We start from the raw sequence: 18,161 nt of genomic DNA, 5'->3' as shown, positions 1-18,161 counted from the left end.
TAATTTCCAATAAATAAAATCCTTTATTGTCTAGAAATATCTAGAAAGACAGTTTCACTAACCCTGGCTAACAGCACCAAAAACAACAGCTGTTACTTAACAACTCACCTCAAAATTGCTGTCATTGGTCACAAGTGAGCTTCACAGATTCAAAATCTCCTTTGACAAAGTTTTAAAGCCTCTTCTAGAGTAAATCAAGGTGGATGATTCTCACATGGCACTGACAGCTGAGGTAAACAGTGAACTGACCGCTTACACAATAGGAAAAATCTTTGTGGTTAATCCAGTCCAGAATATGAATGCATTCACTACAGATCAAAGGTTGCCAGTTTTTGAAGTAACTCTGGGATAGAAACAGATTATTCCCTGTTTTTTGCTAAGTGATATTACAAAATGTTTTTATGCAAACAGTAGTAGAAACACGTCAGCAAGCCGACTGTGGAAGTTATGGGGTACAGTCTAAACTTAACTAAAATTGTTTTTGATCTCTCTTGACTGGCTCAAACATGTTTGTCCTATAGGAGCGACTGTAGCTAGGATTATGCACTCAACTGAGAGGCGTAAGAAAACCATCCAGTCGACTGCAATCTACCCTAACCTTCCTTCTGTGTGAGTATTTGATTAAAGTAAATTGCACGTGTTTTGTTATTGCATAATTTAAATAAGCTGACTTTGTATAATATCCTCTAATTGGCATCAAATTAGAGGTGAGAAGAAAGGTTGATTTCAGGACTTTATTGTAAAGGTAGACACACACCAACACACAAACAGCTCCCTGATTAGTGTCACAGTCCTCAAAGGGGAAGTAAGGTGGATAATTCACTCAGTCACTCAAGCCACAGTGAGGGAAATAAAAATGTATTTAGCATAGCCTTGCAACTTAGAAGCAGCTAGCAGAGGTCCTAAACTCTTCAGTCAGAACATTTAAACATCAGTCAAACTGCTCTTTAGTTGTTTTCTCTAAGAAAACAACTAAAGCACAGCCAGGAGGCTGGCTTCAGTCTTCATAGCATAATTTGTTGGAGTAACCCTTCCACAGGCAGTACTACCAAAATATAAATAAAATGTGCAAATAAAACAAAGGAGGAAGAGCTTAATTAAGGGAAAAATCCTACTGTGCAAAATAACACCTCAGGTTTACATTCTATGTGATCACACTTTAGCAAAGGAACAAGTTTTTGTTTTGAAAACCACTCTTTGTCTTCGTCAAACTCAAAAAAAAGCTCATGTTCAACAGCGAGTGGAAGGTTTTTCTATAATTATCATTATGGTAAATTGAAAGGAGTAATAGCTGATTAATAAATACATGTGACTGACTACTTATTGTAACCACAATCAAAGGAAGTAGGTGGAAAGGTTTCCATCTCATCAGTGCTTGTGTCCTGGGGGTTCTACTTTGTTTTGGCTTAGTCGTTAGAATATACGTTGCTGACCACACAGGAAGGCAGAAGGTCAGGTTCTGCCGATAATCCTTCCTCTTCTTATGAAGTAGCAGACATTATCCTTATGCCTCCAATTCTAGGCCTAGACCTAGTTTGTGGCCACCAGCATTGATATTCTTCCCATCAACAAGTGCAGAGAGGGTGAGTTTCATGCCTGAAATATTAAGTGAACTTAATGAAACGAGTTCCTTAAGATATAGAAGTGTTTTTATTGGACATTATTAATGAGGTTGTTCTTACCGGGCCGGAGAGTCTGGGTGTACCCAACTCCTACCAAGCTGGCATTATTCACCTTAGCCTGCAGGGAAAAAACCCCACATGAAATCATTTAAGCACTGAAAGTTACTGTTAGTCTTTTATTCTGGACTACAAACTAGACTTTATAATATCTTTAAAATGTAAGAAAATGTGAGAATATCTTACTGATATGGAGGCACTGGAGTCTAACTGGTATTTAGCAGCGATTCCAAAGGAAGTGCTGTTGTTGCCCGCTGTCCAGGCAAGATTCACAGCGGTCTCCAGGTCATCATTGACCTTCTGATAAATAGAGCCACCAAACTCTGAACCATCATTTCTGAGGGAAATGGGGGGAAACAAATACACATTACACCTTGACTCACGGATCAATAAATTATATTAGAAATCATTAAAATATTGTCTTCAAAAAACATACACATTGGTGTGGAGCTGGAAGTCCCCAGTTTTGTAACCGACAGCAAAGTTGCTCTTGGTCATCTTGGATTTAGCCGTGTCAAAGGTCATCTGGTAACCTGCCAACCATCCCTCATATCCGGCCACTGCTGCTCCATGAATAGTAGGACCAGCAAAGTCTAAATCTACGTCAACACCGGCATTAAGGTACTCCCTTTTATAAGCCGTTTTAACCTTGCCACTCTTCTTGCTGTGAAATTAAAATGAACATTTTACATAAGACTACTGAGTTAGTAACAGGCTGCCAATCACGAATTTCCAATCAGTAAATAACCTACCCAGTATTAGGTGAAAACGTTGTCTCAAATGTAAGTTTCAGGCCTTTGGTGATCTAAAAAACAAAAATTAATTTACTTTCCAATTTCATATTTGGAATGGTCAACACTATAGCCAAGATATAAATTACCTGATCTTCAACACAAATTTCTGTCCCGAGAGTGTTTTCCGTGGTCCACTTCTCCGTGAACGTCAGCCCATATTCAGCCCATTTGTACTTGGTTTCAAGGGTTCCAGTGACCTTGCTGGTATCGACATTGGATGAGCCTGATGTTTTAAATTCCTGAAACAAATAAATGAGGGAAAACGATACTGGTTAGAAAAGTCTGTTATCTGTCATACATACAAATGTTAATAAGTCTGATGTGTATTTTAGTGTATGGTACCACTTGTGCATTGTGCAAATTACTCTTGTATAGTACTTTAACCTTTTTTTTTTAAATGTACCTTAGTTTTCTTATTTTTCTGATTTTACTGTTTTCTAAATATAAACCAGTTCACTTTTTCTGACCCTTGTGCTGCTGTCAGAAGTTCACTTCTATCTATTTCAGACTGTCTTTATATATTTTCTAGATTTTACACCAAACATAAAAACAGGAGTCAAAACAATTATCCGTTTAATTTATATCTCAGAATTTAAATAAACAGTTAAAACAAAGTTGACTGATTTTTCTTTCACTGTGACAATAAATAACAATTTATAATTAACTGTGATCTTCATTTCACAATTACAAACAAGCACAATCTGATTAAAGTAATAACTCACAAAACAGTTGTACTTCACGATTCTCCTGAAAACACTGAGTATTAACGCACAACACAGCTTTTGTTTTCTTTTTTAAATTGTGTGTTTGGAGTTACAATCTTGTTGGTACATAGATTTTTATTTTTTTTATTTTTTTTTTTGGGGGGGGGGGGGGGGGGGGCGCAGTTGTGCATCGTTTTCCAGTTACACGTCTATAACAATATAACAATCCTTCTACAGGTCCTGCGAAAGCTGGTGTGTTTTGCAGCAACTAATTCTTCCAGAGAAGAGCAGATTTCCTTTTGTCATCCTCCTTAATGGGAGCACCTGACTCCAAGAAGGTTTTAGAGAAGTCACTAATACAAAGCTTTATATACTTTTTCAAACCTGCACTGCATGCTTAGTGTGTTCACTAAATACATATTTGTGTGCTTAGTTTAGTTAGATTGAATTTATCGTTAAGTTTGACTTGGATCAGTAATTGCAGTAATCGTGGATTAACAAGCTTTTTTTCCTCTTCTTGGATTAGCCAAAGAAAACAAATAAACCGATGGCCACAAGTTTTCTTGCAATTTTATCCATAATGTAGCGCTGGGGGAGCAAACCAGATGTCGTGAGGTTATGCCTGATGTGACGTTTTCAAAGGTGCAACAAAATCAACCTTTTTTTATTGTCTTTAAATGATTAGACTGTAAAGACCACAATGAAGCATCTTAAGTGAAAATCTGTTATATACAGAGATGGGCAGTAACGCGTTACTTGCAACGTGTTACTGTAATCCGATTACTTTTTTCAAGTAACGAGTAAAGTAAGGGATTACTATTGCAAAAATGGTAATTAGATTACTGTTACTTTCCTGTAGGAATGCTGCGTTACTAAAACCGTGATTTTTTTGCGAGAATGTCTCATGACAGTGACGTAAGCGAGGGCGACGTCCGTGACAACATCTGTGTGCAGATCAACAATGGATAATATATCGAGTACGGGAGAGAGTATGAGCGTGCAGCGTTTAAAGCGTGGAAGTACTGACCTTATTTTGAGTTTGATTCCATAAAAAGTGACAAAAACATTAGCGTCGGTTATGCGTGGGAAGAAAACTTCTTTTTACAGCGGAAAAAACCCCCTAAACTTCCAAGCAAGCACCGAGTAGCTACGACGTGATGGGAAACTCACAGAGAAACTCGCGGATTCTTCAACTGACCGCTGCGGCACACCTGCACCAGGGTAAACCTCCGCCTACCCCACTCCTGCTTTACAGGTGAAAATAGAGCAACAGGACCGCTAGTCTTTGATTTTATTTATTTTCTGCTGTGTTTCACTTGCATCTATTTGAAAGACTGAGTGTAAACACAAAGAAAATATTTTATTTTATGTGCTGGAATGTGCAGAAAATAGGTTTAAATGTAAAACAAATTTCTTCCAGTCAGAGAATGTTGCATATAATTACATTTTTGCTTGATGCATAAAGTTAAAAGATTAAAACTAACAAAACAAGTTTTAAAAAGAGACTTTTCCATTTGATTACATTTTGTATGATGGATTATGCAGGAAAAAGTAGAATTGGGCTGAAAGATCTATCGCTTTATCACCTACCCAGGTTGTAAATCGTGTTTTTTAAAAGTAACTAAGTAAGTAATTAATTACTTTTGACAATAAGTAATCAGTAAAGTAATGGGATTACTTTTTTGGGTAAGTAATCAGTAATTAGTTACTGATTACTTTTTTCAAGTAACTTGACCAACACTGGTTATATAACCATATGAAACCAAAAAAAAAAAAAAATCTCAAAAATAAACTCACAACTAACTTACTTTTAAAGGACAAACACCACAAGACATAACTTCCTATGAAACATTGACAATTTGTAACACTACTTTACAAAGTTCCATTACTAAACAATATACTCAGTAACACAAACTGTTAGGACCACACAGCACCAGGAAACCGGGCGAGGCAAAGAAAACACATTAACAGGTGTTTTTACATGGAGACAGAATTATTTTACCACCAAACTTGTTAAGACTAACTCCAAACGGAGTTCAAAGCTACATTTTATGGCTTTGCTGTGGAAACATCAACACAAACAAGCCAGATGCTGACTTTATATGGTAACACAAATTGGCATTACAGTTTACTTCATTTCCCTCTTGTTAGCAGAACAGTGGAGCATTTATTTTATTTATGATTTATCTATTTTTATGAGGCTATTAAAATCTCGTACTCCCCAGGCAGAAGAATGAGCCACTGCCAAAATACAGAAAGGCCCATCTATGCAAATAATAATAAAAAATACAATGTTATGGAGCAAGAGTATGAAACATGCAAGAGTATGCAAGAAAAAAAGTGCCTTGATACAAATGTTTGGTCATGCTGCTCAGCACTAACATGGAATCACATATTTGATAAAATGAAAGAAATGTTTGTTTGTCATTTAGGATCTGCAGGCCCTTTACCCTCTAACCTATGTGTTGATATTTCATATCTATGATAACAATATTAGTATACATTAGCTACATTTCAACATTGGATGTTATATTTACAGTTAAACTCACCACTCCACTTGAAGACTTAGTCTTCACATCAAGCTTGACGAGCCCAAAGCCTGCAAAGACAATGACAGTGAGATACTACTTCCTGTGCTTGAAAAAGGCATTTCCAGCCGCAGACCTGACCTCTTCAGGTCAGCAAATACACACTTATAAAGGTGCCTTTTATCTTTCTTCCAGTTACCATATCCCTTATTGAAGATGTCCTTTGCTGATTTGCCCAGGTCTGCATATGCTGGAGGGACTGCCATTCTGCCTATACACACAAGAGAAAAGTGAATGTAAATGGTGACACAGGAGTATAAAAAGCAGCTTGCTTTTAAACGTTAGTTAATAAAAGAATTAAAACCAAGCATATGTATAGACATGGGCAAAATGTGCGTCTGTAAAGTGTGATAGCTGTGGCTGTCAAATGGAGAGGAAAGTTACAAATTTTACAACTGGAAATATTTTTAAATTCTTGTTCTACTGTCAACTGCTTTAAACTCAATGATGGTGAAACATTATACAGTGAATGCATTAAGCAACCAAAAAAAACTAAGAGAGAAGTAGTAAAATCCCAGCTATTATAACCTTGACTACAATTAATGTTTCTGTCAAGTATTTGTAATTCAGATTTTATTTTAATATTTATTTGTTTAACTGCTGTCACTAGCTATATATAAAGACACGAGTTCAGGTGTCTTTCACCTTATTCTCAAGGTTAGACCGACGTTTTCAAGTAATCAGAGCATGGAGGTTATTGGTTAAGAAGGAAAAACGCTATAACAGATTGCATACAAAAGAGGTTTAAATAGTATGGAAAAAACTAAGTGAGCATCTGGGTCATGGATTCAATAAGTGAACTGAGCTTTACTTTGAAGACGTTATCAAAATTAAAGAGTGTTAGTTGAATATACATTTATTTTCCATGCAAATACTTGCAACCACAGCACTGAGTGTAGTAAGGGCATAAAATTACATACAGTCTATGGGTAGGGGGCGTTTTCTAGCTAGCAAATAGAATGTCTGACAGCAGTACCCCTGCACTACAACAAATAAAACACGGATAACGTGTGTAAATACTCAGCCTATTACTTACCGAGAGTTTCTTCTCTTTATTATATACCCACTAACTTGACAGATAAGAAAAGCTGCGGAATGAGCGAGTACAGCCGGTGTAGGACGATATGGAGGAGACACCGCAGCAAACAACCTGCTGACCTCGGCTCAGCAGGACCCGAAAATATAGCTGTGCGTTTTGTGCCCGACTGAAATAGGAATCGTGTAGTAATTGTTTAAATCATATGGATATTAATTTATACATAAATTATATTTTACAACAGGAAACTGAATTTTGAAAAAGCGACTTTCACGTTAATAATGCGAGAGGTCTTCCAGGCAAATGGAAGACCTCTAAATCACTATGGCAACCTATATACGACTGAAAGTTACGGGCTTATGCATACAGAGCTGTACAGAAATCAGCTATAGTGCTACATTGGTGCCGCTCACCAAATCTAACGTATCATTCACAGGTTTTACATAAGCAGGAGGAAAAGCCTTTGATGACAGGATACACTCGTGGATCACTTTATTAGGTACACTTTACCTGCTCGTTAAGACAATCTTGTAGCAGGCCCTAGCATGACAGAAGAGAGTCTTTAACGGGGCATTCGCTTATTTTCTTCATCAGGAGACGTACGGTAGTTCTGAGGAACTTCTGAACATTTTTGGACATCGTTTGAACGCAGTGAAAGCTACAAAATAAAATATATAGTCCTTTTGTTGTGTCACAACATGGCACAGTCTGTGACTTCAAGCACCAAAGGAGTGCAAATAAAGTGAGAAAAATCCGAAAATAAGTGCTCAAGAGTTATACATTAAGTCATTAATGAATATAAAGTAAAGTATTTAAATACACTTGTATCTAAGTGCTGCACAATGTCATCTCATCGCAAACCTCGATCCGCTTGCAAAGCGTGCAAACACCTGCGAGCGTTAAACATTCGTCTCTTTTTCATGCTAGCTTGAGAAACACGTGTCTGAGCTAAAATTAGCACATAGATGCTAGCAGCATAAGTATAGAAAGAGAAAGATGCGAACATTATAATGTACCTTACACTACAAACATACAGAGAACACTGAAGTTTAATCTTTGTAACTTACACAAAATTGTTTTGTTGAGAGCGCCAGATTTCTCCATACTGTTTAAGGGTTACAAACCTCTCACCGAGTCTGCTATTCATGCTACTGCGAAAACTACAGTGCCAGTAATTTAAGAAAAAGAAATTTTTTTGTACTTATCTAATTCGCACATTAATTGCAAGCAAACAGAGTATTCAGAAATTCCTAAGAAAGTCTACTGGGATTTTCCCAAATAACCATATACAGTTTAAAGAGACTGATCGGAAAAAGAAAAGCTGTCCAGTGACTGACAGTTCTCTGGGTGAAAATGCTTTGTTGATGACAAAGTGCAGGAGAAAGGCCATACCGATTTAAGCTTCCCGAAGGGACTCAAATAACCACTTGTTACAACCCAAGAATGAAGAAAAACATCTCTAAGCCCACAGGTACTGAGGCTTGAAGCAGATGGGCCACAGCAGCAAAAGACCACACTCCCTTGTACAACCCATTATGCTAATCTGAGGACTGGTGAGCAGCGACTGGTAGTACAGCTTTGCCAGTATAACTTTGAAGCGTGTTGCAAAGCCGGACAGGACAACACTAATGGGGATGGCTCCAAGATTCCATACCAGGAAGAACCTATAAGGGGAGGACACAGATGAGGACATTTTTTCCATGTGCTGAACTTCACATATCAGCACTTGATGAAAGGCGACTTTACCAGCTATTTGATCACCTTAGGCTTTATCAGCGTGTGGTATACACACAAAGACTCCATGATGGGGAAGAGATTCAGCAGCTCATTGTCCTAGAACCCTTGCAACATAAGGTATGCAAGAGCCAACATGAAGATGGGGGCATTTCAGTGCAAAGAGCACCCTCAGTCTGTTGAGGAGGACTGGCTCGGCAGTGCAAGCGGTGCACACTGGTTAAAGGTATCCAGTACCTAGTGACATTCAGCAATATTACAACACCACTTGAGGTCCTTGCAGTGGACTATGTGGTGATGGTGAGCCGGATGAACAGGTAGAGACTGCTGAGGCCTCTGAAGCAAGTGATGAGGCTCAAAGCAGCTCTGTGAATAGCCCAGTATCTTTCCCATTGACTTCCACAGAGACATAAAGATATGGTTTCTCCCTTCTTTTTGTTGGACTTTTAACCTGATATTTAATTGGACATTTCAGCTGCTGTGGTTATAACTCTAATGGACTAGGACACATTAAGAAAAAGACTGCGTGTGGGACCATATTCAAGGACTTTTGTTACTCACTACTGATTACAGACTTTAGGAGCATGTTTTTATCAGCATTGTGGGTCTTGTTATATTCGTGACACAGTATTAATCATTCCAGGGCGAGTGAATAAATACCATCTGAAGGCTGTTGGGGTTTAAAGGGGGTTATTTGGTTTTATCCCTGTTCAGTAAGCGCTCAGCATATGCTTTGTTTTTTGCGGGTCTGGGCCCTTCTCGGAGTTTCTTGAATGTTTTTTGTAATTTGCCACTTTGTCATTTGGAGCCCATGGTGGCTCACGGGCCACTGAGTTTTATCTTTACAAATTAAAATGTTGACTGTAACATGACTGTATTGAAAACGATGTTGAACCCAAGTTGCCCTGGAGTAAGGGCACCCTGCCAATCAAGCTTGGTGTAGGAAATTAGAGGAAAATTGTGTTAGGCTAGATTCCTGTCTGTGGGCGCAGTATACTTCAGGTTGCCACCATGTCAACACAAGTCGCTCTTTAATACCTAAAGCAGTGGGCTGTAACAATAAAATACACATTTAACTCAGCCTGTCAATTTTCCAAATGATTGCTCTTAAGCTCTGGCAACAGCGCGCATTCCCCAGGTGGTCGTACAGCAAGTGGGGCAAAATAAATAGATAAATAAAAAAGGAAAGGAAACTCCTGTTTCAGCTCTTTATTGATGGAAATGACTGTTGGGACAAGAAGTTTAATGGCTCTACAGTAGCACATAAACACATCCTACTTCTTCAGTGAAGGGATGTGTTAAGACTGTTAACTCCACTCAGAGTCATGTTTCTAACATGCTGCAATGACGATGATCTTTTACGATTCTCTCAATGAAATGTACAGGACAAGCTGGAATATGTAAATTAAATAACACGTGTTTCCAACGAATACAGAGTTTGAAGCAACTGTAAACATAATTCTCTATGTGCACATTGCTGCAACCTTGTACACAGAATATAAAAATACCTATTGACATTTATAAAATGGAATAAATTAATCTAAACAAATACAAATTTCAGCATCTGTTTACTACATATTAACATCAAAGAATTAATATCAAGAAAAGGTTGTTGCACTTGGTCTAAGTCTAGTAGTTTACACTGAATGTGGACTTCTTAAAAAACCTATACATATATTCAACAGTAAACATGAGCAGTTTGGAATAATTCTTCACAGAGAAATGTATCACAGTAACACTCCAGGTAATTGGCAAATGGAACTATGTTTAAGACAGCTGGATAAAACTTTATTCTAACTTTTTTGGCTGATAATGTCATTTCCTTAAATGCATATTTTCTAGGAAATAGCAGGCGATGTCATGAGTAAAGACACAAGATTCGGTGTATGTCGTTTATCTGAAAAGGAGCCATGAATTTCTGTTTCAGTCTTTAGTAATGCTGTCAAAATGTCAGCGTGTTATAAAGGAATGCAGAAAATTGAACAAACATGATGACAAATTATGTTTTTCTATATAACATAATATGAATCTATACATATTGCTTTAACAGTGGTCCATACAGATACATACATACATCGTTTTTTAAAACTCAAATGTGGGATATGAGGAAAAACTCAAGAATCCAGATCCAGATATCTTAATTGCACAGTTTCCTGTAAAGGTTTAGATGCATTTTTAAATGAGAATTTATTTCATAATTTTCTTGCTATCCAAACAGTCTGTAACAGATGTCATTGTATTGTAAAATCAAACTGGGATGGGGCCTTTTAGAAACTCTGCAGGTTTTTTTGTTTAAAAAAAGACAATAAAAGCAGGTTAGGAGCTAAATCCTAAAATGTAAAAGGATATGGCTCTGTGTATTCCATCAGGCTTTGTGCGGCTCATATTAGGCGTCTTTTTCGCACACCGCCTCAGTTGGCAACTTGACAAAGCAGACGAAAGAACACTGTCTGTGTCTAACAGTACTGCTGCAGGCTGCTTATTATCCGATCAGCCTCTTTAGCACAGCAGGTCTAGAAAAAGGCCAGCAGTACTCGTTGGGGACCGGCCCGTTGACATTGCACTCAAAGAAGGAGAACATGGGGAACCAGATGCGAGCTCTCCGGCTCTGCTGGTAGGCCCGAGTGTTAGCTAGGGTGTGGTAGTACAGGAAGAGTCTGGTAGTGATGTAGAAGGCTATGAACACGTCAATGGAGTAGTGTTCATGCGCAGCCAGGATGAAGAAGATGCCGAAGAGGTTGAGCACCCAGGACAAAGTGTGGATAAAATTCCAACTTCTTGGAGTGTCTGTGTAAATCAAAGACGGAAGAGCGTTACTGAGCACTTTATGTGATTCCATTCTAAAATGTGGCACATTGTTAAGTCTGTTAAAGTTATTTTCATTCACATATTTAATGTAAAAATATTTTTTCTGCTTGTGGCTCATCTCAGGCACAAAGCTCTCAGCCACTCCTACCTGCTATTCAAGCTTTTTGTTTAAATCAGAAAGAAAGAAGGGTGGCTCTACAGGAGGAGGAGCTGAAATGGCTTGCTACAGACACTGGAACTGAGGATGAATCATACAAAGTTTCTCTAGCAGAATCAAAGACTAAAAATATTTCAATGGAAACAACTATAATAGGTTTATTATTAATTTTCAAGAAATACTTGCAGTACCAGTAGCGGACACTGGGTGGCAACATAGGGACACCTTCTCCAAATATGGCTAATCTATGTCTGCTTTATCATTTACTACCACTATAGGGTTTATTGTACTGTGTACATAATAATAGTGCTCTTTAGACTTGGATTGAAATTAATAAAGCAACAATAATTTTTTTTAAATCAAGTTTTAATTATATAGGACCAATTCACCCGCCCTATGCATTCCTTGAACATATATGCACATTTAAGGTCATATCATGGTAAACCTGACTCCCAAGTTTCCACACAGTGTTACTGTTGGCCAAGGTACTGCCACCCAGAGCAAGCATCTAATATGACAGCATGTTTAACAGGATTTATAGAAGGTAAGGGCCAAGTTCAATAACCTCAGTTTTATCTGAATTTAGAAGCAAGAAATTTGAGGTCACCCAGGTCTTTATGTCTGTAAGACATTCCTTAAGTTTAACTAAGTGGTGTGTCATATCTGGCTTTGTGGATAAATAAAGCTGGGCATCAACTGCACAGCAACAAAAATGTATGTTATGCTTCGAATGATACTGCCTAAGGGAAGCATGTATAATGTAAATAGAATTGGCCCCAGCACAAAGCCCTGTGGAACTCCATAATTTACCTTATTGCGTGAAGAAGATTCCCCATTTTACATGAACAAATTGGTGTCTATTAGGTAGATATGAGTCCAACCACTGCAATGCAGCATTTTTAATTCCTCTAGTATGGTGTAATCGCTGTAATAAAATATTGCTGTCGGTAGTATCGAAAACTGCACTGACATTTAGCAGGATAAGCACAGAAATAAGTTCACTGTCAGAAGCCATAAGATGATCATTTGTGACCTTCATTTATGCCTTATTGTGTACTGTGATGAGTTCTGACACCTGACTGAAACTCTTCAAATAAATTAGATCAGTTAGCTGTTGGCTAATGGACTAATATGGTTTGGAATCCATTAACCTGGAAACATACAAATTCTCTCACATGTGTTAGTTAATGTCTAAAATGTTTATTTACTTACAAAATGAGGGGTTTTAGGGATTAGTTTTGAAATCATTGATCATTTTCCAATTATAATTCCAACTTATTCCAAGGCCTTTTCAACTCATCTTAGCACAAGTGTGTTTTCCTCCTCACAGAAAACAGAAACAGAAGCTACTCACATTCTGTGACAAAGAAGTTGAGCATGGTAAGGACCACAGTGTGGCCACTGAACATGTAGTCGCCACATGTGTGAACCCCTGTCAGTGTCATCCCAAAACCGCTCCAGATGGCCACAGCTCGCTGTAGTTTGGCCCACATGTCGCCGTACATCTAGAAGGAAACAGGCAATACTCTAATCTTGCAAAGAGATCTGATACATGAGAAAAAGAGAAAAAAGATGCGTTACCTTTCCTGAACACTGCAGGTGCTGTCCTGGAACAGACAGGGAAGTGACAAACATGGTGATACAGCGCAGCATGAACACCGTCCCCATGAGGCTGCACATCCGCCGCAAGAGAATGGACCTAGAAGTAGTGAAATGTGAGTTTCCTGTGCTACTGACAGGCTCCTGGGATCGTTCAGAGCACCTACTGACCTGTGTTTATGGAGCAGCAGAACCAGCATCCAGATGTTACAGAGGATCACTCCACATGCCTCGGCCATGGCGAATGCCCAGGGTATTCTAGGCACACTGCGGAAAAGGACAACATCAGTGCTGAAATAACAGATTGAAAGTGAGCATTTATAGCTGATGTTGCTTAACATCTTACAACAAACATGACAGAAAAATTAGTTTGGTGTTTTGGTATATTAGTTTTAATAAATCATTTCAATGCATATAGATGTTATCTCCCAAGATATCTCTTTTGGAGATAATTAACTAGCCTGAATAATTTGCCTCAGTGTCTTGCCAAACACACACTGGAAATTCCTTGAAATAATCTCTCCTGGTAAGTTTTCATTTCATGAAAAGCCCAAAGCTGGTCATAAACAAAAGTAGGTCACCTTATAAACAATCCTCGAAGGTCTTTTTGAACCTCAGCGAGCACATCAGGAGTATATGAGGACAATAATAGAAACACGCCATAAGGAATTAGGGCAGTTATAATGTCAGCGATTTGGTGTGATACTCAAACATCATCGTTTGTAATATTTCAGAGGTGATTAACGTTTTGGTTGTAAGAAAATTTAAGAAAGCTCTTGTGAGCGATCACACCCACCTGTCTAGAAAAATATCTGGGAGCGGAGGGTATGTGCGCATGTCAGGGACCCTCTCGTGCACAATGACCATGACGAAGGATGTAAACCCAAACACGAACACCACATAGACAGAGCTAAGCACTGTCTTCCAGTACTCGGGATCGAGGCGCCGCATCTGCTGCTTGTACTTTCCATTAGTGTACTGGTGATACTCCTCTCCCACTGGTGCTGTGTCAGTGCTGTCGCAGTCTCTCCCCGGGTCTCCGTTACACAACCAGTCCAAACTGCCTCCGGAACCGGTGGGAGAGTGGCCATCATAGGGAAGACCCAGCTCCTCCAATAAATCAATGTTCTGTTTCTGAAGTTTCCGAATGGAGACCATTAGCCGCTTGATGTCCCCCAGCACCTTGAGCTCCAGTGGCGGCGAGCGGAGGTCGTACTCACTGAGGGCAAGCAGACTGGTGCCATCCAGCCGGTGCTTGTTGCACAGCAGGTCCACATAGTCGCAGAAGCCCTCTTCCTTCAACCACTTGGCAACGTGCTTAGGTGTCCAACGACGGACACTCAGCTGGGTCATTTCCTCCTGACACCAAAGGCTAAAAAGAAGAACAGCCACATTTAAGTTCAGCAGTATCAGTTCCTTATTGGCTTCCAAAACACCATGCAAAATAATATTCAGGATTAGTTTAAGGCACAGTTTATTTGCTCTGAATCAGCAGTAGTAACTTTAAAGACACTATGCAAGACTGCTGCGCAGACAGAAAATACATCCATTTTGTGACAAAATTATAGGTGATAAACAAATTTAAGACAAATCCTGAGTTACACAGGAAATCTGGGTAATCACAACTTATGCAGTTATATGACGCAAGTACTGGCAAGGATTTCCTATGGCACAATGGAAACCACACCCTACAATGTAAGTGAAGGAGCAGCTACATGTTATCCCAGGCCAAACAGTCAATTAAATCCTAAGGTATTATTGTCCTAGTCACATTAAAAGACATTATGACTATTTCTAACTTCATTATTAACCGAAATAAACGCTGCCTCAACAGTCTGCTCCTTGGACTGACAAGAAAGCAACACATTTCTGTGTTTTTTGATAAAAAATAATTTAAATAAACAGTCCAGCAACTACAGTCGACCTGCAATAACCCATATATTTAACCCATTTAAATATATCACTGGCTAGCATTTAAATCGGGCTTAGAAGCTCTTTGTATACTCCGAAGTTAACTTATCTCAGTATTTTGTCAGGCAACTATCTGGCCTATTAGTATGTAAAGACAAATACGCCAGAGATAAACGTGAAAGCATCCACATGCACCCCTGCCCACGGGGCTAACTCAGCTTAATACTAAAGACTGCTAGCTCACTGGTGCTAGCTCAATCAATGCGTGTGCTTTGCGGTCACTCACCAGCTCTGAGATGTAACAGAAGATGACACAGAATATATCTCTCCGGCTAACTAACGAAGTGACATCTCACAAGAATCAGAAGAAATCTTATTAGCATTTGCTTTAGTGACACGAGTTTGCTGGACATCATTACGCCCAGGCTTTGCGCTAGCTAGGAGTCCTGTTGACAACACAAGGCGGTAATGTCCAGAATAGCGGCGCACGCTAAAAGAAAACGCGGAACAACAGTGAAACAGTGACACTCTATGGTGAACAGGTGGTACTACACCGTTCTTACGTGTGAAATCGTATGACCAAAAACATTAAATAGAGTTGTAGTCATTTGCTAGGAGACATTAAACCAAAATTAGTTGGGGTGTATTTATATATTTGAGCCAGTTTCTATACATGTGGCACTCTGTGGATTAGATAATATCCAAAATAGATTCAAACATGTGTCCTCAATTCTCGTTTTTTAATTAATTAAAATGCATGCTGTACAATCATTCCACCGTGAAAAAAGAACACTTTAAAGAAATCATTCAAAACCCCAAAGGACAATGACAATAATGAGCATGATGAGTGTAAACTTCTGACCACAACTATATGTATTTTTGCAACTGATAAAATTAGAAATTATGAGTTGACATAAAATGTACTTTAAAAAAAACATTTAGAGATGTACAGCTGGCCTACATTCAGAGTAAGGTAGGTCACTGTTTTAATTTTAGAACAGCAACACCTGTCCTTGTCTGTGGCTGCCAGCGTGGTCTCAGTGAAGGTTTAACAGTTTGAAAATAAATGTTGAGAGAATAAATCATACATAGGGATATGCATGTGGTCAACAATGAACAATCTGCAGGAAAATAGTGCAGCTTCTCCTGCCTCTCCTTCTGTGAAAGACCTTGAGAAGATTTTGTATGGAGGTAAAAGGTTTGGTAATCATGTTGATGAAGTTTGGCCTAACCTGTTCATTGGAGATATGTAAGTCTTTAAAATTGTTCTTGATGGCTTATACAACATAATCAGCCTAGATCAATTACCAGTTAGAAAGACTGATTGCTTTTTTCTTTGTAGGTCAGTGGCTAATGATCGCTACAGTCTGTGGAAGCTGGGAATCACCCATGTTGTGAATGCAGCTCATGGGAAGACGCACTGTCAGGGGAGTCACTACTTCTATGGATCCACCGTGGATTATTATGGAGTGCCTGCAGATGACTCACCGTCTTTTGACCTCTCTCGATATTTCTTTCCCTCTGCTGAGTATATTCATAACACACTTGACACGACAAGTGGTAAATACCCATCATGTTTAATGTCAGCCTCCGCCGACCTCTCACTCGTCTCATCCCTTATCGACCACATGCTTTATGCTCACCGTGATATTTTTCTTCTCCTTCCTCTCCAGGTCGAGTTCTCGTCCACTGTGCTGTTGGCGTGAGCAGGTCTGCCTCCATCGTCCTGGCCTACCTAATGATCCACCACAATTACACGCTCCTAGATGCAATCAATAAGGTCAAAGAGCGCAGGTGGATCTTCCCAAACAGAGGATTCCTTAAACAGCTTCGTGCTTTGGATATGAAACTGCAAAAGACTTCATGACCGCTTCAAAAAATAAAGATCTTCAAATGCACATAACCTCAAAACAGCTTTTTCTCCAGACAAATGAGAGACTTGATGACTGTGTCAGTTGAAGGAAATGCTGTGCTTTGACTTTAATCAGTTTGTTTCAGGAATGGAATCTAATCAAATGTATTTCCCCCACAACTCTGGCGCTGTGTTTGATGTGAATTATGCGGCATCTCTATATAATATCGACCCGCGTCTTAATAGGAGATCAATGTAATGAACTCTCCTCTGGGCAGAATCAATTTAAGGGACTGAATATGAGATATTGTTTTTATTTAACCTTAGTGTTGTGTTGAAGAAGCTTTTATCCAATGTGCTGCAGGTGAAATTAATCTGCAGTGTGTTTTCATTTTAAACCTATTCATTTCAAAAACTTACATAAAACTTTTATTTTGAAACAACATAACCAGTACACCATGGAAGCCTTTTTTTATCAGTATATTAGCAGTTCTCTTGCAGATGTCCTAAATTTTATTTTGTTACCACAATTGTGATTTGGGGTAAAATGTCTCCAAAAATTATTGGATGAATTGAACCGAAATTTGTCCAGACACTGTGATCCCCTCAGGAACTTTTTATTGTTGACTCTCATGAACTAATGTCATCAGGTCAAATCCACAGTTCTTCTCAAGTGGTGCTTCATGACTAAGTACCTGTAAACAACAGATTAACATTATCATCTGTTATCTACAGATGAGACATTCGTGACTGTAGCAATGCTTACATATTGGACCAAGGTGATGAACTTGATCATCATGAGGCTCTTTGATCCTGTCTATACTCTATCTTTGAATGTGTTCTTCATTTAAAGTTGTTGCTTCTGTCTTCAAATCTCCAGCTGATTGTTTTAATCAGTTCCACTAATAATAATACTAATAAATTAAATCATAATCATTATTTGTTGGCACAAATGGAATACTATAAAAGTAAAACATTATATAAGATGGTCATGGTGATTTTTTAATAATATAAAAGTCACTCCTGAATCAAATGGTAAGCCGTCCAAGTGTTTAATTTATATAATATATGTATAGATATATATGTTTCCCGGCAAATTTAGGTTACTCATGTTGGTTTGCTAGCAACATTTTTTAACAGCATTAGCTAACTTCTTCGCTAATGATGTTAAAATGCTATACAAGACCTATCTAGACCTGACAATCATCTATAGAAACAACAACAGGTTTTATTTTAGAAAGTGAAACCTTTCAGCTAATAAGGGTAACTTTGCTTTCGGTTACTCATGTTGGTTTGCTA

General features: G+C 38.6%; 4 protein-coding genes across 4 annotated transcripts in view; 1 reads left to right on the top strand and 3 right to left on the bottom strand.

Annotated features, from left to right (window-relative positions):
* LOC146568617 (uncharacterized) overlaps positions 1-8,366 on the bottom strand; it is a 163,496-nt gene extending 155,130 nt beyond the window's left edge. The window contains exon 1 of the mRNA XM_085284762.1: positions 7,869-8,366. Coding sequence (XP_085140888.1) covers positions 7,869-7,948 — 80 coding nt within the window. The 5' untranslated portion in view covers positions 7,949-8,366. The remainder of the gene's footprint in view (positions 1-7,868) is intronic.
* On the bottom strand, positions 721-6,953 carry LOC146568618 (non-selective voltage-gated ion channel VDAC2-like). Its single transcript, XM_085284758.1, has 9 exons — positions 6,802-6,953; positions 5,905-5,976; positions 5,727-5,776; positions 2,560-2,712; positions 2,432-2,484; positions 2,116-2,343; positions 1,866-2,016; positions 1,683-1,740; positions 721-1,596 (listed from the first exon to the last, which is right to left on the bottom strand). Exons 2-9 carry the CDS (start codon positions 5,969-5,971, stop codon positions 1,505-1,507), a joined length of 852 nt encoding a protein of 283 aa, XP_085140884.1. The 5' UTR covers positions 5,972-5,976; positions 6,802-6,953; the 3' UTR covers positions 721-1,504.
* A 1,363-nt stretch (positions 8,367-9,729) lies between the features above and the next one.
* Positions 9,730-15,458, bottom strand: samd8b (sterile alpha motif domain containing 8b). The gene is made up of 6 exons (XM_085284756.1): positions 15,297-15,458; positions 13,896-14,471; positions 13,271-13,366; positions 13,082-13,199; positions 12,855-13,005; positions 9,730-11,322 (listed from the first exon to the last, which is right to left on the bottom strand). Exons 2-6 carry the CDS (start codon positions 14,450-14,452, stop codon positions 11,018-11,020), a joined length of 1,227 nt encoding a protein of 408 aa, XP_085140882.1. The 5' UTR covers positions 14,453-14,471; positions 15,297-15,458; the 3' UTR covers positions 9,730-11,017.
* A 652-nt stretch (positions 15,459-16,110) lies between these two features.
* On the top strand, positions 16,111-17,031 carry LOC146568615 (dual specificity protein phosphatase 13A-like). The gene is made up of 3 exons (XM_085284752.1): positions 16,111-16,259; positions 16,353-16,570; positions 16,684-17,031. Exons 1-3 carry the CDS (start codon positions 16,111-16,113, stop codon positions 16,875-16,877), a joined length of 561 nt encoding a protein of 186 aa, XP_085140878.1. The 3' UTR covers positions 16,878-17,031.
* The last annotated feature ends 1,130 nt before the right edge of the window (positions 17,032-18,161 follow it).

This window comes from Mchenga conophoros, linkage group LG8 (genome assembly GCF_057382185.1).
Source record: "Mchenga conophoros isolate Kocher_MC1m ecotype Shallow Benthic linkage group LG8, M_conophoros_male_GT1.1, whole genome shotgun sequence".
Classification (NCBI taxonomy): domain Eukaryota; kingdom Metazoa; phylum Chordata; class Actinopteri; order Cichliformes; family Cichlidae; genus Mchenga; species Mchenga conophoros.
This window is presented reverse-complemented; position numbering and strand designations above follow the sequence as displayed.